Here is a 25,940-nt window from a genome sequence, read left to right as displayed (position 1 = left end):
TATTTTCATTTATTTATTATTAGTAGTAAAAATGATATGCCCTGATGATTTAAATAATAGTCAAAACATTGGGGCAGTTAGAATTTTAAATTTTTAGACTTTTAAATTTTTAGACTTTTAGTACTAGAATTAAAATAGTTGAAAATGAGGCATAGGATCCATGCTGAGTTGTAAAAATGTTGAAGAAAATGCTGCTAAAACAGTAGCTATTTTAGCTCCTCCCAGAGTTATCTAGGTGTGTGTAAACTTTTGACATTTTTAGTGTTATATTCTGTGAAAGGTCCCAGTCCTAATAGGAATATATATACTTTTGGTTGCCTTACATTATAGTTGCTTCACTTTGCAAAGAACATGTGTAAATTTCACATTCTGTGCTATTTTACTACCTTATATAGAAGAGGGAAGAGAGAAACTATGTAATGTTTAGTTCCTGCATTTGGCTTTTGCCAAAGAAGTCTGAATGATTTCTAAGAAGCCATCCACTAAGGCTATTTGAGAAGCTTTTACATGACCCTTCCAACTTTAAAATGAAGAATCCTGACATAAACTGAAGCTGCATTTTGCTTGGGATGGGTTCTTTATAAGCAAAGCAGATTTCATCAGCTAGAATTGAAAGATGATTCTGTATTACCATGGAAAAGAAAAATCTCACATGGACAAGTCTACTAATCTTTCATTTCTGCAGGCTAATTATTACTTTATTTTATACTCATTGAAAAAATCAGGGCTTATTTCTATTTGTGATTTAATTTTACATCTATGAATAAATACTACAATGTTTCATTTAAAAACTATTAAACTTGTCATCTTAAGGGTACTGCAGAAGTAATGTAAGTCTAATTTTGGTTCTTTTACTCAACATATCATTTATTCAGATAGTCACTAAAAACAGAATTTGATATCCACTTTTTTGACTCACTCAAAGGTGGTGGATTTATTCCTGGCATTTTTTTTTTTCTTTTTCTGGTGATCTATTTAACTGAATTACTAAACTGATGGTGAGTTCTGCTCCTGTCTGGAGTCTTAGGCTATCTTAACGTTCTGTCATTGGGTTCATTCAACTTTTTATGATACCGAGTTTGTAATATGACAGCAGATTCAGCCTGATGGATTACTCTAGACTTCCCTGGAGTACTGGCAGATTTGCTTTGTTCTTAAAATACATATATACTAAAAGGGCATTCTATTTTCATTGTTCTTATTAAATTAACCTTGGAATAAAAAATCAGAGGAAAGCTCTGTAATGAAATCACATATTTATTAAATCCTTGGTTCTATGTACAATCTCCACATATTTGTATGTTTTAATTTTCCTCTTGTAAGATTATTAAATGACACAGGCAGGTGATGGCAAATAAACTTTTTAATGAAGTTCTACTTTTGTCAATTCCACATTGATTTGGCTTGGATCATGGCGTGTAAGTATTTTGGGCCCCAGTATGCCAATAATTAGAGCTCCATTTGGAGCTGTGATCAAGATGGCTAAAAATGCTACTGTCATCACATCCTTCGAATATGATTCCAAGTGGGGTGCGCTGATTCTTGCTGTTTCTAGAGCCAGAGGACCTAATACAGCCTGCATTTAGGGGGTAAAAAGATGAGGCATAAAGAAAAATGTTAAATAGTGAATACATAATAAAAGTTATGGCCCCGTTAAAACAAACACAACCTAGTAGTAGGCTATCAGAAAAGAGACAAGCCTTAAAGTGCTGAGGAATTTCACAAATTACTCATCAATTCTATGTTCTCCCTAGCAAATATGTCTGAATGAAAAGTGAAACAGTGACAAATTAGTGTGCATGCATTTTGGGGCTGATCTTGTATTTTTATCATCTCAGCTTTCATATATATATATATATACACACACATATATATATATGTATATATATATATACTCACATTACTCTCAGAACCTCAGGAGTTCTAAATAAAGCAGGGTTTTGCTTATTTGCCTTTACCATAGATTATCAGGTTCTTGGCTGTAATAAGACAGCAAACACAAAATACTAAGGTTTCTTATGGTTCTCCAGGATTTTGTTGCTTATCTTTTCTTTGTTCTTCCTACTTGGGAGGCTGTGTATGGTAAAACTGATAAAGGGATTTGGAATCTACAAAGTGGACACTGAGAGATTATGAAGTAACTTGCCTAATATTATAGGTAAGTAACATGGTATTGAAAACACCCAGGCTAGTCCCATGGACCTGCTTTTCTAACCATGACACATAGAAAATTTTGTTGCATGAGAACTCACAAACTTCTATTTTGGAATAACGATAGAAAAAAAATCTCTGGAAATCAAGACATTATGTTGCCAGGTTAAAAAGTCTAACAATAAGTAGCAATACCTTTGAGTAGGAGCAGAATACCATTGAATCAGAGGGCAAAACTATAAGGTCTCCCTATTCATTCATTCATTCATTCATTCATTCATTCATCATTCATTCTGTAAGTATGCAGTGCTTATTGTGTACCTCCTGTGTGCCAGGCGCTGTGTTAAGTATGAGGGGAGGAATAATGAAAGAAAACAGACACTGTTCCTATCTTTCCCATATAGCCTGGTGGGGAGATTTGGTCATTAATTAAAATAATATAATTTAAATGCATAATTAAAAATAATATATATGCATTCATGTATGGGGGAGTGGGTGCAGATGTAGGAAAGATATATTTTTAAAAAATTAATGTGTCTCTGCTTTAAAAGCATTACATTTAGCCCTACAATATTCAGCAAAATGTAAACATTCCAGTATTCAGATATATTCTTATATTTTGGGAAAATAGAAAAAAAATGTTGCATAAGTATAGGAAATATTTGTCATTAAAAGTACACTTTTTTAACCTCAGAAGAATTGCTTTTAAAACTGAGATTTTGGGACACCTGGGTGGCTCAGCGGTTGAGTGTCTGCCTTTGGCTCAGGGCGTAATCTTGGGGTCCTGGGATCGAGTCCCATGTCGAGCTTCCTGCATGAAGCCTGCTTCTCTCTCTGCCTATGTCTCTGCCTCTCTCTGTGTGTCTTTCATGAATAAATAAGTAAAACTAAAAAAAATAAATAAAACTGAGAGTTTAAAAGATTATATTATTTTCAATGAGTAGTTACAATCAATCAAACATTTTAAAAGTAAGGTTAATAGCCCACATTTTGTGATTTAAGTAACATTCATGGGACGCCTGGGTGGCTCAGTGGTTAAGTGTCTGCCTTCTGGCCCAGGGCGTGATTCTGGAGTCCCGGGATCGAGTCTCACATCAGGCTCCCTGCATGGAGTCTGCTTCTCCCTCTGCCTGGGTCTCTACCTCTCTCTCTCTCTGTCTCTCTCATAATAAATAAATAAAATCTTAAAAAAAAATAAAGTAACATTCATTTGGAATTTTAAAAACTCATCAACATTAAAAATTATTAATATGACTTAACATGTTCTTACCTGGACTGTAGCTTTAGGCATCCATGATAATGCAATAAATATTTTCTCCTTGAAACTAAAGCCAGCAAAACACATCAATACAAATGTAAAAGAAATTCGAATCAATAATGCCAAACTCATGGTAGCAACACAAATGCCTACAACAGATAAAATAAACATAAACAAAATATTTGGGAAGAGGTGGTTCTTTATGCCTAGAAAAAGTACAAGAGATTATCTGATAGTAAAGGTACCATGATTATATTTATTTAATTAGGAGCTAATAGACTTTGAAATTTTGCTATAAATGGAAGTATCCAAAAGGTGCTAATGGTGTGTAATACTTTCTGTCAGAAAAGAATTCCAATCTGCATTTCCTCGGATGCCTCAGGGAAAATAGTCAAGGCTGTCTTTGGTAACAGAGCACACAGGGTAACAGGAGAGCAAGTGTATGTTAGTAACTCTATCAACATGAGTTTCTGAAGAAGGTTCTTGTAGCATTCAAAGACATATTGTAAACAAAGTAAAAATTATTCATAGTTTTCTTAAATATTTTCAAATCTTGTATTTTGTTGTGTCTCTAATTATTCTTACCAATAGCATTTGATTTAAGAGATGCAACAGTTACTTCTGATCCAACCAAACCAAAAAGAAGGGGTTGAAAAACATGCCATGTAGTTTTAATAATTCTTTGGACTCTAACCTGTAGAAAAGAATAATATATTTTCAGTTATTGTGTTTAGTGGTTGTAACACATAAAAATAAATTGCATTTTAGAAATGAAAATCTCTCTTAACATTTAATGAACTTAAGATATTTTATTTGTAGAAGAAATGGTAAAACTTAAAGATTGAGTAGGTTAATTCTTTTACTCAAACATGTAAGTAGAATTTGGTTTTGAAAAATCTGGAAAGCTTATAGCAGAATTATTTACAGTAGCCAAGACAGCCCACATATCCATTGATTGATGAATGGATAAAGAACATGTGGTATGTAAATACCTATACATGCACACAATGGAATATTATTCAATCATAAAAAAGAATGAAATCTTGTCATTTGCAACAATATAGATGGTGCTAGAGAGTATACTGCTAAGTGAAATAAATCAGAGAAAGTCAAATACTATATGGTTTCACTCATATGTGGAATTTAAGAGACAAAACAAAGAGAAAAAAATATATATATAGAGAGAGAAACCAAGAAGCAGTTTCTTAATTATAGAGAACAAACTGGTGGCTACCAGAGCGGAGGGAAGTGGGGGGATGAGTGAAATAGGTGAAGGGGATTAAGGAGTGCTCATGTTGATGAGCACTGGATAACGTATGAAGTGTTAAAACACTATATGGTACACCTGAAACTAATACAATAACTGCATGTTAATCAGCTGAAATTAAAACAAAAACTTTAAAAAAGAAGCGAATAGAAATAAATGCTCCTTGAAACCAGAAAAAAAAATCTACAAAGCTATAAAATAAAAATATTATTTTGTAATTTTGTCTTGGAACAAATAAGATCTTTGGAGTTCCAGACATGTTCTAGTGGTTCAGTAACAATTCTAGCTTTTGTTTATAAGGTAACTGAACAGAGACAGAAATAGAACTACATCATGTCAGATGAGCACATACTCAAAATTATGCAACCATTTCAGCTCTCAAAAAGTTGAGAGGATCTCCCTTAACAATTATCTTGGAACCCAATCCCATGAAAGTGGTGAATTGATATGTCCTAAGCTACCAGGCAATAACTGTCAGTAACCTGTCAGGCCTGCTTCCAAAGGACCCATGTTGAAACTTCAAAAAAAACTTATTTTTTCCTCAAAACCAAACCAAAAACATACACAGATTCTTATTTTTTTTAAATATTATTTATGTATTCATTCATAGAGACACACAGAGAGAGAGAGGCAGAGGGAGAAGCAGGCTCCATGCAGAGAGCCTGACGTGGGACTCAATCCAGGGTCTCCAGGAGAGACCTAGGTCCCTAGGCTGCAGGCGGCGCTAAACCGCTGCGCCACCAGGGCTGCCCCATACATAGATTCTTAATTTGATTGCCTGCCTGGCTTTCCTTTCTGAGAGTGAACCTCTCCCAGTGCTACTTCCCCAATTATGTGGTTACAACAAAGTCCCCTATTGATATAACAGTACTCTAGCTCTTCTCCAGGAATTTGGATAAAGAAATTTTAGTTTCAGTATGTGCTTATTTATCTTTTTTTTTTTTAAAAGAAGATAAAACTGTAATATCCTTTGTTTGGGTATAAACTATGTCTGTAACTATTTCCCTTATGACTGAGTTTTCTGATTTATAAAAGTGAAGTTTAAAAGAGGAAAAAACAAACAAAAAAACTCAATATTACCCTTTCTTCTTGGTGGGACATTATCCCATTTCTTAAAAAAGATTTTGTTTATTTATTCATGAGAGACACAGAGAGAGAAGCAGAGACACAGGGAGAAGGAGAAGCAGGCTCCCTGTGGGGAACCTGATGTGGGACTCCGGGGACCACGCCCTAAGCCAAAGGCAGATGCTAAAACCGCCGAGCCACCCAGGTGTCTCTCTTATTTGTTTTTAATACAGATTTTATTTATTCATTTGAGAGAGAGAGAGAGAGAGAGAGAGAGAGCATGAGAAGGCGGGTAGGGAGGCGGTACCGAGGGAGAGGGAGAAACAGACTCCCCGCTGAGCAGGGAGCCTGACATGGGGCTCCATTCCAGGATCCCAAGATCATGACCTGAGCCGAAGGCAGACGCTTAACCAACGGAGCCACCCAGGTGCCCCTGTTACTTTTAATTTTTAAAATATATTCTTTACGGCACCTGGGTGGCTCAGTGGTTGAGGGTCTGCCTTCGGCTCAGGTCGTGATCCCGGGGTCCTGGGATTGAGTTCCACATTGGGATCCCCATGGGAGCCTGCTTCTCCCTCTGCCCATGTCTCTGCCTCTCTCGCTGTGTCCCTCCTGAATAAATAAATAAAATCTTTCAAAAAAAATCACTGAATAGTTAATGGGTTAGTCAATAAATAATTTAGTAAAAAATGACTAACCAGTTTATATGCATATATGTATGTGTATACATATTTATGAACACACACATATCCTTATCTCACAACATTTACAAAAATAAATTCCAGATGAATTAAAGCACTAAATGCAAAAATAAAACAAAAAAACTACCAAAGTATTAGATGATCCTATAGAAGACATTATGTTTACAATCTTACAATCTGGGGTGAAGATATTCTTAAACGAGATATAGAACCAAAAAAAAAAAAAAAAGGTCAGTTTTGACTATAGGTAATTTGACTTCAATACAAAAGACAGTATAAACAAAGTTGAAAATAAGCAAAAATTATGTGCAATATATATAGAACAAAAGAGTAACACTAAGGTATAGAGAAATAAATTAGGAACAAAAGGCAAATCAATCAACTAAAATAATGGGCAAAGAAGATGAATAGGTAGTTCAAACAATATATGAAGAGAAGTTTACTACACTACTAATCAGAAATGTAAACAAAGAATACCAATGTTGTATCATTTTTTACCCATCAGATTGTTTAAAATCTTAGAAGGGATAATTTGGCAGTACTCATCAAAAATAGAAACATTCCATTTTTAAAGTCAGCAATTACATTTCTAGGAATCTACTTTTACAAAAGCACTTGTACATATGCAAAAAGACACATGAACAGGATTGTTCATGGTAGCATTATAATAACAAAAATGGAAAGGAACTAAATGTCTACAAATGGAGAACTGATTAAATGAGATGATTGATTCTAGGAAAGGGGGTCTGATATTTGGGAGTGGTAGGGGAAAAGGAGTCTTTTACATTTCATTCTGCATGTGGGCTTTCTGTATTGTTCTAATCTGTTATGAGCATTTGTCATGTATTAACTGCATAACTAAAATTTTAATGAATAAAATAATTAAATCAATAAGTATAACTAAAATTTTAATGAATAAAATAATTAAATCAATAAGTTATACAATCATATTGCACAAAACTTGGGAAAAAGAAAGCAGCCTGATGTGATAACTCAACTTCTAATTGCATTTTAGTGTATTCCCAGGTCCTTTTCCCAAATATTTTTACTTCTTTGATTGATTTATACACATCCTTGAAGACACAAATTTCTGGAACATCTTCCAACTGAAACAAAGAGATTTCCTAAATGTTTATTATAGATATTTTAAAAATACAGTTATTTTATCTTAAAATGATGTATTAAAGATATTTACCTTTTCTGTGGACCAATTTAACCCTGCAACAAAGCTCAACACTAGTGTGCATAATCCTCCAGCTGCATGTAAACCAATACGATGGCCGCCCAAGACAGCAGAAACACTCATACTCGAAATAAGAAATGCTCTCTTCAGTGGACGTTTTGTCTAGAATTAGGTAGATATTTAGAAATTACTTTACATTTAACATTTAATATAATGTTTACATCTACCATTTATTATTAACCCTTTGGTATCATGTCTCTATATGTCATATTAAAGTGTCTAAAATTTTTACTTTCTTCCTTTCCAAATATTTTAGCAGACTTGGTATCAAGTGAAAAATATGTGCAATTATTAAGTTTTAACTTTTGCCACATCTCTGATATTAATGTCAGTGAAATGGCTACAGTACTTTAGCTATAAGTAAAGAAGAAAGGAAAGAGACCCATATAAACTGTAGTTTGGATATATAACATATCCAAAGAATTCTTTAAAAACAAAGTTTTGAATATCTCTTTAGCTGAGACAGCTGTTACAGGGAAGTTAAGGTGGAAGTTAACAGAAATACCAGAGTAATGGCATATCCTTTAGGGAAGTAAAGGGTAGAGTTTAATAGTGTTGCCTTAGTCAAAGGGAGTGGGAGTGAATTTAAGTCAGAAAATATGCAGAAATAAATGGCAATCTATTACCCCAAAAATGTTCAAGGGAAAATTTGAGGGAAAAAAGATTAGGGAAAATTGTCAGGGGTCAATAGGAAATTTAATGAATGAATAAAGGGCTGGGGTGGAATAGAGAAGGTACTCTGGGTTATGTACACTTCTCTGATATTCTTATTTGCCAAATCAAGATGCAGAGACTTCAGTCAAGGCCATTGACCTGAATCAATTACAACTGTGCTCCATTTTAAACAGAGAGTAGCACTGGGAGCTATTTTGGGGAAAGAGAATTAAATATTACATGTAATATTCATGGATCTTCTAAAAGTTCAAATTTTTGAAAGAAATGTCTACAACTATACTTACAAAAAATAGATTAACTTTTTATTTACCTGATCTTCACTTGGAAAATATTGAAGAAAAATTCCCAAAATAGCTCCTGCCAGAACACCAATAAGTATGTCCCGAAAAGAGACAAGGACATTTTTAAGTATACCACCTGTAAGTGCACACAATAAGGGAAACATTTCAAAGAATAATATTTTCACATACGTAACATATCAGAAGACCAAATCTACGTCGTTCATAAAGAAAGGTACATATCTTCTAGAGCAAATATATAAAAGTGGACCTTTAATATTTATATAGTTGAAAACATCATGGTCTATTTGATAAACTTAGTATGTACTTTCAAATGATTTAATAAATACACACAATTCAGAAATGTTCATTGAAAATATAGGCCAGAAAACAAGAAAGTAATAAGCTGTGTGTCCTCCCTTATAAACACAACCTAAAAGACCAGGGGAAGTGGAAGAATGGACAGAGATGGACAAAGGAGCAGCACCTCTAGCACCTAGCACATATCTGGGAATGTTTCTTCTCTGATATACTATTATAACAAAGGAACAAATGACAAAGATAAAAAAGAAAAATTTAACAACAGAAAAAAATATTTATTCCAGTGTCAATCCTAGGAATATTCCAGTTAGCAATCAATTGAGTTTCCAACATATTTTATGTACCCATGTCTGTAGTTAGAGTAATAAATTAAAAACCAAAAATATTCTAAGTCACAAAAAAGTTGTTATGCTATGGGTATTTAGCCAAATGTAGGTGTGTAAATATATATATTTTAGAAATATTTTTCATGCAAATATAATAGAAATGTGGGGTGGCAAAACCAAGGTGGTAGAATGGGAAGCCACAGAACCCTGATCCCCCAAGAAGGCATTAACAACAATATACAGTCCAAAACTTGATGGAATTCCACAAATTAAGAAGTTGTAGCAAGAGAAAAGTGGCTTATCATGTACAAGGAAACTCCTATAAGATTATCTGAGGATCTCAGAGCAGAAACCTTACAGACCAGAAAGGTGTAGGATGGTATATTTAAAGTGTTGAAACAGAATTCAATTCTGTTATAGAATTTAAGATAAAGACATAAAAATGACTGTAAGACAGCATTAGTAGATAGATAAAATAAAAAGATATAGTTTGTGACATGGATAACATAAAGTGAAGAGGGTGAGATGTAAAGGATTAGAATTTTTATATGTGATTGAAATTAAAGTATCACTCTAAGGTTTCATAACTACAGGGATGGAAAAAGATATTCCATGCAAATGATAACCAAAAGACAGCAGGGTGGTCATACTTATATCACACAAATTAAAAAAAATTTTTTTTTACACAAATTAAAATTTAAGTCAAATACAAATAAGTCACAAGAGATAAAGAAGGGCATTATATAATGATAAAAAGGCCAATTAACCTAGAAGATAGGGTTAGGTCTCCGTATCTACCATATTCTAAAATATAGATGTATTGAAGATCTACTGTAAAAATAAAACTTTAAAAGGCCCTTTTAAAAAAACATTTTATTTATTTAAGAGAGAGAGAGAGAGTGAGAGAGAATACCAGCAGTGGGGGGTTGGGGAGAGAGAGAAGCAGACTCCCTGATGAGCAGGGAGCTGACTAGGAGCTGATCCCAGGAGTCTAGGATCATGACCTGAACGGAAGGCAGACACTTAACCGACTGAGCCACCCAGGTGCCCCAAATCCTTAACATTTTAAATGACAGTTTACATAGTCATGAGTCAAGAGGGTTTTCTAAGCATGTTTCTGCTTTTGGTTTTTTACTCTTTCTGTCCTCAAATTAGGTTTGATCTCTGGTAGCATGTTCCACAGTACCCTATACTATATACTATTCATCACAGTTTGTAATTATTTAACACAAACTCCTTGAGAACATGAGCCACATGGTCTTCTCTGCTGCATAAACAGTATAGAATAGCATTTAAAAGTGTGGTCTGGGGATCCCTGGGTGGCGCAGTGGTTTGGCGCTTGCCTTTGGCCCAGGGCGCGATCCTGGAGACCCGGGATCGAATCCCACATCAGGCTCCTGGTACATGGAGCCTGCTTCTCCCTCTGCCTATGTCTCTGCCTCTCTCTCTCTCTCTCTGTTACTATCATAAATAAATAAAAATAAAAAAAAATAAAAGTGTGGTCTGGGGTCAGATTGCCAGACTGCATCTTGGCTTCCCTAACTTTTGGATTCTCTGACTTTGAGCAAGTTACTTAACCTCTGTTCCTTGGTTTCTTATTCTGTAAAATTAGTACTGTTGTGTGACTATTAAATGAGTGGAAATAGCTATGGAACTTGGAGCAAGTACCAGGAAATTACTCAGTAAAATTATCCTCAGTATTTGGCACAGTTGTTGGCACAATGGCAGAGGAGCACAAAAAATATTTTTTGAAAGAATTACTGATATTAGTTATGAAGAAAAAAATTGTCAGATTAACAATAAAAAATTAGAAAATTCTGAATTACAAAAAAAGATAAAATCAAAAGTAAAATTATAAATACGGAGACACAGGCAGGCTTCATGCAGGGAGCCCGGTGTGGGACTCAATCCTGGGACCCCAGGATCAGGCCCTGGGCTGAAGGCAGGCGCTAAACCGCTGAGCTACCCAGGGATCCCCCAAGCATTATTTTAATAGTGAACATTGGAGTCAACTTCAATTTTCAACAGGTTACATCAATAAGTATGATGCAGCCAATAGAAAACTATACAATTAAAATATCGTGGAAATATATTTACTGGAAAGAATCAGGTTACAAGAAAGTAAGGCCAATTCTTATAAATTTCGAAGACTATTGGGAGGGAAGTCAGAGAGAGGGGGGAGAGAGAGAGAGAGAAGGAGAAGTCTAGATTCATATCAAGAGTCAGTTATTATTCCTGTGGCTGTTACAGAGTTTATTTTTATCTTTTCCCTTTTTTCCTTATTTATGTCTTACGTTTTTAAGAGAAACTATACAAATTATTGCTCAACTTAAGAAATATTTTGGTGCTTCAATAATACAGAAGACTGAATTTCAAACATTGCAGATAATTAAAGCATTACAAAACAAGGAAACATTTACTTTCACAATTTCTGGAGACTGACATTCAATATCAAATATTTTGGGATTCAGAATTGCTGCAGATCTTGTCGCACCACTACCAAAAAGATACATAGCTGTTCATGCTCTATATATTTAGGTTCTCTTAATAACAAAACAAATATTTATAATGATGGCCAAAAAGGCACATTTTAGAAACATATATTAAATAACAGTATTAATAATATTTCTGCTTAAAATTTTCTATTGAAAACTGTGATAAAATTTCAAAGCAACATGAACAGAAAAATGATAATATGGGATATAAGATTCATTACAATATTTGGTTATTAAAATAAAATCTTTTGTTAAATAGTGGTTTCTTAATCCATTGAAGCTTCTTCCCTGCCCTAGAATGAGTTTCTTTTTTTTTTTTTAATTTTTATTTATTTATGATAGTCAGAGAGAGAGAGAGAGAGAGAGAGAGAGAGGCAGAGACACAGGCTGAGAGAGAAGCAGGCTGACAGAGAAGCAGGCTCCATGCACCGGGAGCCCGAAGTGGATTCGATCCCGGGTCTCCAGGATCGCGCCCTGGGCCAAAGGCAGGCGCCAAAGGCAGATCGCCACGCAGGGATCCCTAGACTGAGTTTCTATGAAGAATGAAAATATGTTACATGCAAAAATAAATAAATGTTAATAAAGAAGCAAAGCCAGAAGCCTTGTTTAATGACCAGAAAAAGCTATGAATGAGATGGCAGTTGTATTTTGTTTACCTGAGGAGAAGACTATGCTCAAGCATGTATTGAATCCAGTGATTGCTATGATGTCATCCATACTGCTAGCAGCTATTAGTAAGGTTGGGATGCCTTTCTTAATGCCATATCCATTTTCTTGCAAAAGAAGCATGGAAGGGACAACCACAGCAGGAGAGACAGCACCTAGTACAAAACTAATAGAAAGACTTTGAAAACCAATTTTAAAACATCCTTTTAACAAAGCAGTGTTTTATATTAAACTGTACAACAAATACATTAACCTTTACAGATTTACAATAACTTCAAAGTAAAAATGCTGAGTTAATGTCATTTAATGGTGGTAAAAATTTTTACATGTTTTTTACTACTGGTTGAAAGTTATAGAGATTTCATTGAAGATGCTGGTTTGGGAACAAATTGCCTCTACCTTCATCCCTAAATCTTTGAGATGAAGATATAAAAATAATACAAAAACTCATAACCTAACTAGAAAAAAGAAAAAAAGGAGAATCTCCAGTGCGTAAGAAACCAAGTATATCCAAGGAAGATAAGACACAGTTTAAGATTGAAAAAATCATAGGACAAGTGTGTGTAAGGAAATATTGCTACAAAAGATATTTCTAAAAATGCTCCAAGCTCAGAAATAGATGCCAGGAGCAGGAGGGATCTCTGAGGAAATCCAATGGATGATTTGGAGTAAGAATGGCCAAATGTATTCTCCATCCCATTTCTAACTTTTGAACAAGTCAGTAAGGAACAGAGATGTCTGCCCCAAAGAAGGAACAATGAGAGCAAAGGCAAATGAGAAAATTCCTGGGGTGGATGCAATGTCTTTCGTTGGTATATCCCATTCAGTACCTTACCTCATCTCTTCCACATTCACTTTATAAAGAATGAAGTATATACCTTGTGCAGAGATGTTTTTGGTGCCCCACCGGAACCTGTTTACCAGTGCACACATCCCCCAGATGCTGCTGCTGGCTGCTAACCCCTACACCTGGAGCTTTCTAGTAGTCTTACTCTGCTGAGAAGAGCTTACTTGGGGATGCTAAGGAGGTTTTCCTCCCACTCCTCCTTCTTCTAGACAGCTCCTGTCAATTACTGACTGAAGTAGAGGGTCTGATAGTTTAGTACTTTGCCTCTGGCTATACAATCTGATACAGTTTACTCTTAAAACTTCCCCATGGACTCAAGAAGAGCCTAGAATTCTCTGAAAATACTTATTTGCCTAGCTTGATTGCTTCTGAACTTTACAGCACTTTGGAATCACCTGGTATATTATTTATCGGTAGCTGCTTAACATATTATTTCCAAATTTAGTAGCTTAAAACAACACTTATCACACAATTTCTGTGGGCCAGGAATCTGGGTGTGGCTTTGTTGTATGCCTCTGAATCCAGGTCTCTCATGAGGTAGGTAGAAGATGATCTGCTTTAGTTACATGGCTGCTGCAGGCTTTCAATACTTTGTCATGGGTGCTTCTCAATCAACGGGGCTGTACTCATAATATGGCAGCTGGCTTCCCCCAAGAGAAGCAATCAAAGAAAATGCAAGAGAGAACATACAAGATAGAAGGGATGGTCTTCTCATGACCTAATTTTAGAATTGACATTCTACCATTTCCACCATATTTTGTTTGTTAGAAGCAAGTCAGTAAGTCCAGCCCATATTCAAGAAGAGGATGTTACACAAAGTTGTAAATATCAGAAAGTAGGGATCAGTGGGAGTGATCTGAGATACTGAGTACAATGTACTTGGGGATCTTTCAAAATACTGATGCCTGGCTCCCATTCCAAGACATACTGATCTGATAATAAAATGGTCTTTGACCTGGTACTAGCATTTTAAACAATTTTTTAAAATTGTGGCAAGGAAATTGACATAAAATTTGTCCTCAACCATTTTTAAGTGTGCAGTTTAGTAGTGTTAACCATATTCACATTGCTGTATAACAGATCTCTAGAATTTTTTTTGTCTTAACAAAACTAAAACTCTATATAACCATCCAACAAGTCCTCTTTCTCCCTCACCCCAGCCCCTGGCAACCATCATTATACTTTCTATTACTATGATTTTGACTACTTTAGATATATCAGTGGAATCATACAGTACTGTCCTGGCTTATTTATCCCAGCATAATGTCCTGAAGGTTCACCTATGTTATAGAATGGGACAGAATTTCTTTCTTTTTTAAAAGGTGAATAATATTCCATTCTATGTATACACCACATTTTCTTCATTCATTCATCTGTCAGTGTGGGCTGCTTCTACTTCTTGGCTATTGTAAATAATGTTCCAATAAACATCGATGTGCAAATATTTCTGAGATCCCTTGTTTTCAATAGGCCTCAGGTATCCAAAGTGTGCCACTCTTTTTTCTGCCAGCATTGAATCAGGTGAGACAGAAACAAGTCCCTCAGCTCAAAAAGTCAAAATGAAAAACATATGCTTTAGCTTTTTTCTTTCCTTCCTGATGGAGAAGCCAGGAGTTGGGAGCTTTCTCCCAATTGCCCCTTGCTGTGCAGGGAGGGGATGAGGTATGGTAGGTAAGTGCAATGAGGTGTTCTAACTGCTCCCATGTGTCTTTGGCCTTGCACTTGGAAGGGAGTTGTCACAAAGGTAATCTGGTTCTTATGTTTTTAAGTCAGTGTTGTGTGAGGAGAGCCTGGGGTTTTGTATTCTTCCATCTTGCTGACATTATTCTTCTGATTATTGGGATTTTTGAAAGCTCCTCAGGTGATTTTAATGTATAGCAAAGTTTGGGAACCATTGATTTTCCCCGTAGCTTCCTTCACTCAGAGGTTTCTACTGAGACCTCCCTCAATACATTACTTGCATAAGAATCTTAGTCTCAGCCTGAGCCTCTGAGATACCTTGTTTGGTAAAATGGTTGGACTATTCCCTTCAAGAAGACAAAACAAACAAACAAACAAACAAACAAAACCCAATAGATAAACTAATCACAAATTAATGTTAAGAGTAAAATACAAAAATGGGCCCCCATTAAAGGATCACAAAATATTTAGAGAAATCTGTCACTTTGAGGCACCATGCTCATTAAGTGGAAAAAAATTTATACCTGAGAAAAGAGATATACTAGGAAGACAGAAACCAAAACATGACCTTAGGATAACTATAAATACCTTCTGAATCATGAAAGTATACTGCATCTACCCATAAAAATTTAATGATAGTTTCTAGAAATTAACAATAAATTCTCCAAATTAAAATAATTAGTGATATAAACATAGCTAAAAAGTGACTTAATAAGCTAGAGGACTGTGCGGAGAAAATTTTCCAGCACGTACTGCAAAAAGGTAAGCACAAAAAAAGTATAAAGGAAACTTAATAGGTATAAAGGAGTTACAAAAGGGCATAATAGAAGAGAACTCCAGAGAGGAAAAAGACATACTCAAGACCTGGAAAAAAAAATAGATACACAACCCTTTGATTGACACATCACACCAAATATTGAGTAGAACAGATTTTTAAAAGATTCACCTCATGATACTAAGGAATTGTTAATTTAGTAAGAAAAATGCCATTACCTTTTAGAAATGCATACTGTAGGATACAGGGATGAAATACCATCATTTGTGTAATTTACTTTAGGATTAATTAGGGACTATCAAGTTTAAATTAAGGATATTTGGGAGTTTGTTAGTATTCTCTCTACTCCTGTACAAGTTTGAAAATTTTCACTAAGTAAAGAGACCTATCTGAGACTGCTCTTTTCAAACTTTAATATGAAAACAAGATACATGAGAATCTCATTAAAATGCAGATTCTATTTCAAAAGATCTGGGCCCAAGATTCTGCATTTCTAACAAGCTTTTAGGTGATACTAATGTTGCTGTCCAAAGAACATACTTTGTACAGCAAGAAATTAATTGGAATAATTCAGAATACTGAGCTTCCAAAGAGAGAGAGAGAAAACAAGATTGGGATAGCTTACCTAGAAAAGGAATTAAAAATTAGTTTGATAAGAGACTCCTCATGGGAAAACTAATGCAAAGAGATAACACCAATATCCTTGAAGTATTGAGAGAAAATACTTTTGAATCTAAAATTCAATTCTGAGTCACACAGAAGTCATGTTCAGACATTCAAGTATGCAGTTTATTATCCACTGATCAGTTTTAAGAGAACTGGGAGATCAACTCATTAGGAAGGATATTAGTACAAAAGAAAAAAGTTTAAAAAAAATAAAAGGGCATAGGTAGCATAATGGAGACATTAAGAATAAAGGCTCTAGGCACAGCCAAAGTTTTGGATCTATCTATCTAGTCATCTGATGTTAGGAAAACCATGTAGCATCTCCTTGTCTCCATTTGTATGTAAAAAAATGAGAATAATAATAGTATCTACTTCACAGAACTTTGTGAGGATTAAATAAATTATCAAGTACTTCACAAAGTGCCTGACACATGGTAACACCATATAAATGTTTGCTATTACTATAATTATTATGATTATCATCACAAGAAATAATGATGAGTAATGAAATTCATTGCTAAATCTATAGTTCATTGTGAAAAAAACTTAAAAATAATCTTAGACTAAAATTCTAGATTATATTAACTGGTGGGGAAATGTATGAGGCAGTGAAGTAATGTAAAAACAAGCCATTAAGTATGGTTTTTCAAAAATTTTGGGTAATTACAAAGAGAATGTGTTTGTAATTTCTAAGTATTAAAGGAATAAACAAAAGTGGAACAAAGAAAATGCTGTTAATCCAACAAAAGATTAAAAAAGTGAAAAAAGAATGAAATTCACATGAATGTATAATATTTTAAAAAGTGAAATAAAAGCAAGGTTAAGTAAAAATTGATCTACAAGGAATTGGTTGGATGGACCTGTTAAGAAAGAGCCTCTTTGACTGAATTTTTAAAATTTAGCTCTGAGTTGTTAGTAAGATATATATCTAATACAAAATGGTACAGAGAAGTTGAAAATTACAAGTAGGATGAATAAATTGGATCTATTTCATAAATTAAAGTTTTGGCTTACATTAGAAAGTTAATCAACATAATTCACTATTATAAAATAAAGGAGAAAATTTATATTATCATCTCAATAGGAGCAAACAATTATTTGATAAAATTCTACACCCAGGTATAATAAAAACTTAGCAAACTAAGAAGGGATATAAATTTCCTTAATCTAATTAAGGGAAGCTACAAAACACTTATGACAGATATAGAATCAAAATAAAGATGCTTACTATCACTACTCTAATCAACATTATTATATTTAAGGGCCTAATCAGTGCCATAAGAAAGAAAAATAGGAAAGAAGAAAGAAAGAAAGAAGAAAGAAAGAAAGAAAGAAAGAAAGAAAGAAAGAAAAGAAAGAAAGAAAGAAAGAAAGAAAGAAAGAAAGAAAGAGTGAGTTATGGCTGTCATTATCCACAGATGACATAGCTATACGTGTAGAAAAACCAAAGCATCTACAGATAAATTTTAATTAATGAGCACAACAAGGTTTCTGGAGATAAAAATAATATAAAAAATAAACAATATTTTTAAATAACCAGCAACAAGTAATAAAAACATAAAAAATATAGACATACTATTTACAATTGCCTCAAAACTATCAAATGCCTAGAAATAAATGTAATTAAACATAAACAGAAATTCTATGTAGGAAATAAAAATCCCTTAAGAAAAATTAGAGAATACCTAAATAAATGGAGGGGCAAGTCATGAGTATGAACTGAATAACTCAATACAATAAATGTATCAATCATCTCCCAATTGATATATTCAACATAATTTCAATGAAAATTTTTGGTAAAAATTGACAAAATGGTTCCCACTTTATATGGAAATACAGAGGGTTATTAATAGTGAAGACCATCTGGAGATCATAAAAGTTTTGTTATGCAAGATATCAATATTTATTACAAAGTTGTAGTAATTAACACAGAAGATAGACAAATAGACAATGATTAAGAATAGAGTCCAGAAACAGACGCATACTTATATGGACAGATTATTTATGACAAAGGTTACACTATAGAGCAATAGGACTGGTAAAAGTAGTCACTTATATCAATAGTGCAGAGTCAATTGGATATTCCTAAATTGAGGGCAGAGAAGCAGGGAGACAGAAAAAAACTTGGCCCTCTTTCATGTCAAAAATCAATTTAAGGTAGATTATGGATTTAAATGTGAAGGTAAAACAGTAAAATTACCAGAAAATAATACAGAGAGTATCTTTATTATTTTGGATAGGGAATGGCTTTTTTAAAAAATATTTTTTATTTATTTATTAGAGAGAGAGAGAGAGACACAGGCAGAGGGAGAAGCAGGCTCCATGCAGGGAGCCTGACGTGGGTCTCCATCCCACGTCTCCAGGATAACGCCCTGGGCGGAAGGTGGCGCTAAACCGCCGAGCCACCCGGGCTGCCCAGGGAATGGCTTCTTAAACAGAAAGTACTAACAATGAAGAAAAAGAATGACAGATTGGCCTACATTAAAATGAAGAATTTCTACCATTAAGGGAGTAGAAAGGGTAGTTGCTAAATGGAAAAAGATATTTGTAACATATTTAACAGAGGACTAGAATATGTTAAGAACTCCTATCAACAAATCAGAAAAAGCAACAACAACCAAAAACTCATTAGATATATGGGAAAGAAACTTAACAGGCACTCTTCAGCTTTATTAGAAATCAGAGAAATAGAAATAATCCCGGTGAGCTATCACAACATACCCATGTTAATAGTTCAAGTTAAAAAGACTGATAGGGCAGCCCCAGTGGCTCAGTGGTTTAGCACCGCCTTCAGCCTAGGGCGGGATCCTGGAGTCCCAGGATGGAGTCCCAGGATGGAGTTCCATGTCGGGCTCCCTGCATGGAGCCTTCTTCTCCCTCTGCCTGTGTCTCTGCCTCTCTCTATGTCTTTCATGAATAAATAAATAAAATCTTAGGGATCCCTGAGTGGCGCAGCGGTTTGGCGCCTGCCTTTGGCCCAGGGCGCGAAACTGGAGATCCGGGATCGAATCCCACGTCGGGCTCCCGGTGCATGGAGCCTGCTTCTCCCTCTGCCTATGTCTCTGCCTCTCTCTCTCCTCTCTGTGTGTGTGTGTGACTATCATAAATAAATAAAAATTAAAAAAAATAAATAAAATCTTTAAAAAAATAAATAAAAAGACTGATAATTCCAAGAAGTGGCAGGGATTAGAATAACAGGAACTCTTATATACTACTGGTGCAAATGTAAATTAGGAATTCTGAAAAATAATTTGATGTAATCCAAACTTTTAAACATATAGTTACTGTGTGAACCAACAATTCAATTCCTAATTATGTATCTATAGAAAACTATGTACCAAGAGTTATTTACAAAAATGTTTGTAAGAGCATTAATAATAGCAACCCCTAGCTGGGAACAATGTAAATTCCCACTGACAATAGAATGCACAAATAAACTAGAAGTTGCAGTATGTGTGTGTGTGGGGGGGGTGCTGTGTGTGTGTATGCAATGGAATATTATTCAGCCATGAGAAAGAAAGAAATGCTGCCATTTACAACAACATGGACCTAGAGGGCATTATGCTAAGTGAAGTAAGTCAGACACAGAAAGACAAATATTGTATGATATCATTTATGTGATATCATGGAATATCACATATCATAATTTTAGATTATGGAATCTAAAAATACTGAACTCATAGAAATAGAATAGTGGTTATGAGGGTTTGAAGGGTAGAGGAAATGGGGAAATGGTGGTCAATAGACTATAAACTTCCAATTATAAGATGAGTAAATTTTGGAGATCTAATGTACAGCATGGTGATAATGGTACTGTATTATATACTTGAAAGTTGCTAAGGGAGATGGTCTTAAATGTTCTCACTACACACACAAACAAAAAGTAATTATGTGACAAGATGGAAATGTTAACTAATGGTATGTTGGTAATCATTTGGAATATATAAGTGTATAAAATCAACATGTTGGGATCCCTGGGTGGCGCAGCGGTTTAGAGCCTGCCTTTGGCCCAGGGCGTGATCCTGGAGACCCGGGATCGAATCCCACATGGGGCTCCCGGTGCATGGAGCCTGCTTCTCCCTCTGCCTATGTCTCTGCCTCTCTCTATCTCTGTGTGACTATCATAAATTAAAAAAATAATAAAACCAAAAATTATAAAATCAACATGTTGTATATCTAACTTACAAAATGTTTTATGTGAATTACATATTAATAAAGTTGGAAAGAAATGGATGCTGGCTTATGACAAAAAATGCAACATCTGAATTAAAAAGAAAATCACTGGATAGGATTGAGAGAATGTTGAACACTAGAAGCAAAGATCAATGAACTTGAAGATATAGCAAACACACACACACACACACACACACATACAATGGAATATTGTTCGGTCATAAAAAAGAATGAAATCTTGTCATTTGCAACAAAATAAATAGAACTAGAGAATATACGTATATATATATATACACACACACACACTCTTTCCATAATTTGGCAATTGTTGATAATGCTGCTATAAACATTAGCGTGCATGTATTCCTTTGAATCAGTATTTTTTTATCCTTTGGGCAAATACCCAGTAGAGCAACTACTGGATTGTTGAGTAGTTCTACTTCTAACCTTTTGAGAAACCTCCATACTGTTTTCCAGAGTGGTTCCACCAGTTTGCATTCCCATCCAGAGCGTAAGAGGATTCCTCTTTTCTGTATCCTCACCAATATCTGTTGTTTCCTGTGTTGTTAATCTTAGCCATTGTGACATGTGTGAGGTGTTATTTAATTGTAGTTTTGATTTGTATTTCCTTGATGATGAGTGATGTTGAACATCTTTTCATGTGTCTGTTAGCCATCTGTATGTCTTCTTTGGAAAAATGTCTAATCATGTCTTCTGCCCATTTTTAAACTGGATTATTTGTTTTTTGGGGTATTTTATAAGTTCTTTATATATTTTGGATACCAATCCTTTATCAGATATGTCATTTGTAAATATCTTTTCCCATTCCAAAGGTTGCCTTTTAATTTTGTTGATTGTTTCCTTTGCTGTGCAGAAGCTTTTGATCTTGATGCAGTCCCAATAGTTTATTTTTGCTTTTGTTTCCCTTGCCTAAAACAACAACTTTATACCACTATGCATCCACTAAAAAATGATAAAATTAAGTAGACAGACAGTACCAAGTTTTGGAGAGGATGTGGATAGCCTAGAATTTTATACATTGTTAGTGGGAATGTACTATAATACTTTGGAAAACTGGCACTTTTTACTTATTTTTATTTATTCTTTTAAAGATTTTATTTTTAAGTAATCTCTACTTGGGGCTGGAACTCACAACCCATAGATCAAAAGTTACATGCTCTACTAACTGAGCCAGTCAGGTGCCCCATTCTTTTTTTAAAGATTTTATTTATTCCTGAGAGAGAGAGAGAGAGAGAGAGAGTCAGAGACACAGGCAGAGGGAGAAGCAGGCTCCATGCTGGGAACCCGACGTGGGACTTGATCCTAGGACTCCAGGATCACGCCCTGGGCCAAAGATAGGCGCTAAACCGCTGCGCCACCCAGGGATTATCATGTGATTCTGCAAATCTATTCTTAGGTTTTTCCCTAAGAAATGAAAACATATGTTTACACAAAGACTTGAATGCATAAGTTCATACAACTTTATTTATAATGGCTGAACTGGAAACAATCTAAACATCCATCAAGAAGTGAATAGTTAGTGGTATATTCATACAATGAAATACTACTCTGCAATAAAATGGAATGGATAATATGGATGCATCTCAAAAACAACTCGCTGACCAAATGAAGCCAGAAAGGAAACAGTACATGTTATATAACTACATTTACTTAAAACTCTAAAAAATTGAGTCCATTGTGACAGAAAGTAGATTGTGAATTGCCTATGGCTCATGTGGAATTAACTGGGGGAAGTAAAGAAAATTTTTGTAGGGTTAATGAAAATATTTGGCATCTCAGTTGTGCTGGTGGTTACATGTGTATATAAATTTCTCAAAACTCACTGAAATGTTCACTAAAATAGGTGCTCATTCTATTGTATGTGAACTATACCTCAATAAAACTTTATTAGATTTCTCAAATATCTGCAAAAACTTAGAAAGCGTTATGAAAAAATCTATCATCAATAAAAAGCACAAAATACCTAGGAAAAAAACTATGAAGATAGCCTAGATCTTTCTTAAAATTGTAAACATTGTAGAACTTAAGATAACACCTAAATAATTAGAGAGAGGTCTCAATTTTATAAAGGTATAATCTCTCCTCCAAATTAATTCATTAATTTGTTGCTATGCCAATTAAAATATTCTCATGATTTTTCATTGAACTAGACTAGCTGATTTTAAGACTCATTTGGGAGAATAAGGGTTTAGAATGAAAAATGAAGTCAATGTAAAAAAAATACTGTTTTTGTAAAGGCAAAATAATTAAAACTGTAGAATAGTGACATTGAAATAGACAGAATAGATTGGAAGAAAGCAGAACACAAATTATAAAAACAAATATACGGTATTTCTTAGATTATAAAATCAATATTTCAAATCAATAGAGAAAAGAAAGAAGTTTTCCATAAATGGTGTTGGGACAACTACCTATTCATGTGAAAAACAATGTAGCTAAATCCTCACATGTAATAAACTAGCTATTTTAAAGGAATTTTTTAAAAATGAACTTAAAAGTAATGAGAATAAAATATAGAAGAATATATTTGTGACCTTAGGGTAAAAAGGACCTTTTGAATGACACATAGAAAATTATTAAACAGAAACACAAATCTTGATAAATTTGATTACATCAAAAAAACCTTTGGTATATCAAAAACAGTTACACTGCCTCCCCATGGCCTCATTTTTCTTTTTGATTTTCAAGGTCAAGGAATATTATGTATTTGCTCTTTTATCCATTGGAAATAATAAAATGCCCTTTTTAAATAAAAAGAAAGTCACCATAAGCAAAGTTAAATGTCTAGTGGTATATTAGGACAAGATATTTGCAATATTTGTAGCAAAACACTGAAATAATAAGAAAGAAAAGAATAACTCAACAGAAAAGTAGAAAAAGGATATACACAGGCTAGTATCAAAATACTTAAGCTCATTAATAATTAAATAAATGCATCTTAAAACAACAAAAAATATCATTTTTTGTTCACCAGAATGGAAGAAATCATAAAGCTTGATAATATCAAGAATTTGCAAGGATTTGAAAATAATAGGTTATTTTCATACCCTGCTGGATATAGGGTTGAAGGAATTTTGACAGTTCCATCAAAACTGAAAATGCACATAATCGAGGTAACCATTCTAGAAAACCCACATTTGTGCAAAAGGAGACAAATAAAATGTATTTTTTGTAACACTGTAAATGAAATCTGGTCTTATCATGCAATGTAACACTATACAACAATTAAACAACAAATGAACTACATTTTTTAATAGGTATAAATCTCAAGAATACTATTGAATTAAAAAAAAGGAAACTGCAAACAAAGTGATACTCTTTGATATGATTTATATAGTATATATGTATATAGTAGCTATATCCCTGGAAAGAGTATTTTTTGTGTATTTGCATATAAATCACACAAAATGTTATTTTTAAAGATCTAGAATGATAACATAAAACTCATAAAAGTTGTTATTTTGGGTAGGGCTATGGGTACCAGGATTTGAAAACATGATTAAAAGGCTTTTTACTTTTGTCTGTAAGGTTCTAACTTTTCAAAAATAAAATTCATTGGGTATTTTATAATAAAAACTAATTTTAAAAAACACATTGCATTTGGCAATAAGTATGTATGTAATGGGTGAACTTTACATTCAAATGGATAAGTGGAGGCCAAAGGTAAATGGATTGAAAAATGAAAAGGAGTTCAGTCAGGATCTAGAGACAGTGAGGAATTGGGACATGAAGGTCAATGAATAGTGTGTAAAAACAGATGGGACATCGGATATAGGGAAAGAGTGTTTTTGCTATAATATCTATATCTATAAAGAATCTCTCTCATATGTGTATGTAATATATACATACAATGTATAAGTAAAAGGGCATTGGATGGGTTGAAAAGTAGAAATAGATTAAAATATAGGAGAGAAGGAATAAATTGATGAAGTGAATTATCTTGCACTAAACATTGAGGGAATATGCATGTTTGTTAAGGACATGGTAGATTTAGGACATGGCTCTGCTTCTGACCAACAAATTTCCAAGATTTTCTACCACTGTGAAAAGAATTCTAATGAGAAGTTTGTCTATATAATATTCTGATAATTTTAAACTAAGCATTCTTAACTCAATATTTTCATAGAGAAAATGAGAAAAAGTTACCCCAACAGAAATCCCCATTGCCAGGGAAAATTCATAAGGAAGTGGGAAATAACAGCGGTTGAACATGCCTCCATTAGACATGGACCTATAGCCAATCTTAAACAAACTCTTTTCAAATTCTTCAAAGCCTGAAATATAAAAATAATCACATTTAGACAAATTTATAATGGCCAATAAGACAATTATTTAAGTAAATTTTGAAATATATGGTCTTTTCTGAGTAATTAGCTTTTACTAAGTTAAATCTTCCAGATTGTTCTACTGGGCTTGAAATGCAAATGCAGCTAATTTTATATGTCATCACAGATTGGATTATAAACTATTTCACATTTTATAAAACATTGTTGTATCTAAATTATTTTAAAAGTTCCATTTCTCTGTAACTAAATAACTATTCCTACCTTCAACAATCTTTCTTGTAAATAGTATAATGAAAGTAACCTATAGGTTTATTTCTATCAGTTAACTTTTAGAAATGATATGTTTGATTAATTTGATAATTATAATAGAAAATATCAATGTGCCAAAAGAGAAAATAACTTAAAAACAGCATACCTCACTAAAAAGGTGAATTTTAAAATTTTCTCATTGGCTCAAATTTTCTGCTGGAGGATATAATTATCACTGTCTTTATGCTCTTGAAATATTTCCACTAAACTCATATATTTGGTGTTTGAGTACAGTTATATTCATGAATAGTCATCTTTTTAAAACCCAAATAGATTTATGGGATATTTTAAGAAATATTTAAAAAGATTAGCTTCTACAATGATGCAAAGATAATCAGGAACATACTTCAGTGTAGGAAAAAAGTCATGGAACAAAAATATTATCAAATTCCTAATCCTCCTGAAAAACAAAATAAAAGAAAAGCAAAAACGTTTAGGAGTAGATCTTATCCTTTTTTAACTGAAAAGTAAATAATTCTCCAGAGAAAAGCCACAGCTGCTAAATAATACAAATGCTGTGCAAGGGGCATGTATCTCTATGCAAATAATTAAAGATGAGCTCTAATAAAGATCTCACATCATTAAAGATGATCTCTAATAGAGATCTCACGTCATAATAATTTTGCCTTATATCAGTAATAATGATGACCAGAAGTAGAACTTAAAAGATGCCACATTTCTGCAAAATCTTCGTCTTTTTTTTTCCTTACAGGCTTTACTTGCAACAGCAGTAACAA

General features: G+C 33.8%; 1 protein-coding gene across 1 annotated transcript in view; it reads right to left on the bottom strand.

The window, feature by feature from the left end:
• Positions 1 to 1,243: 1,243 nt before the first annotated feature.
• Positions 1,244 to 25,940, bottom strand: part of SLC9B1 (solute carrier family 9 member B1) — a 40,768-nt gene continuing 16,071 nt past the window's right edge. The window contains exons 5-11 of the mRNA XM_025983809.2: positions 24,755 to 24,882; positions 12,437 to 12,612; positions 8,671 to 8,777; positions 7,638 to 7,787; positions 3,995 to 4,103; positions 3,422 to 3,558; positions 1,244 to 1,576 (exon numbers count right to left, since the gene is read on the bottom strand). Coding sequence (XP_025839594.1) covers positions 1,364 to 1,576; positions 3,422 to 3,558; positions 3,995 to 4,103; positions 7,638 to 7,787; positions 8,671 to 8,777; positions 12,437 to 12,612; positions 24,755 to 24,882 — 1,020 coding nt within the window. The 3' untranslated portion in view covers positions 1,244 to 1,363. The remainder of the gene's footprint in view (positions 1,577 to 3,421; positions 3,559 to 3,994; positions 4,104 to 7,637; positions 7,788 to 8,670; positions 8,778 to 12,436; positions 12,613 to 24,754; positions 24,883 to 25,940) is intronic.

This window comes from Vulpes vulpes, chromosome 4 (assembly GCF_048418805.1).
Source record: "Vulpes vulpes isolate BD-2025 chromosome 4, VulVul3, whole genome shotgun sequence".
Taxonomy (NCBI): domain Eukaryota; kingdom Metazoa; phylum Chordata; class Mammalia; order Carnivora; family Canidae; genus Vulpes; species Vulpes vulpes.
This window is presented reverse-complemented; position numbering and strand designations above follow the sequence as displayed.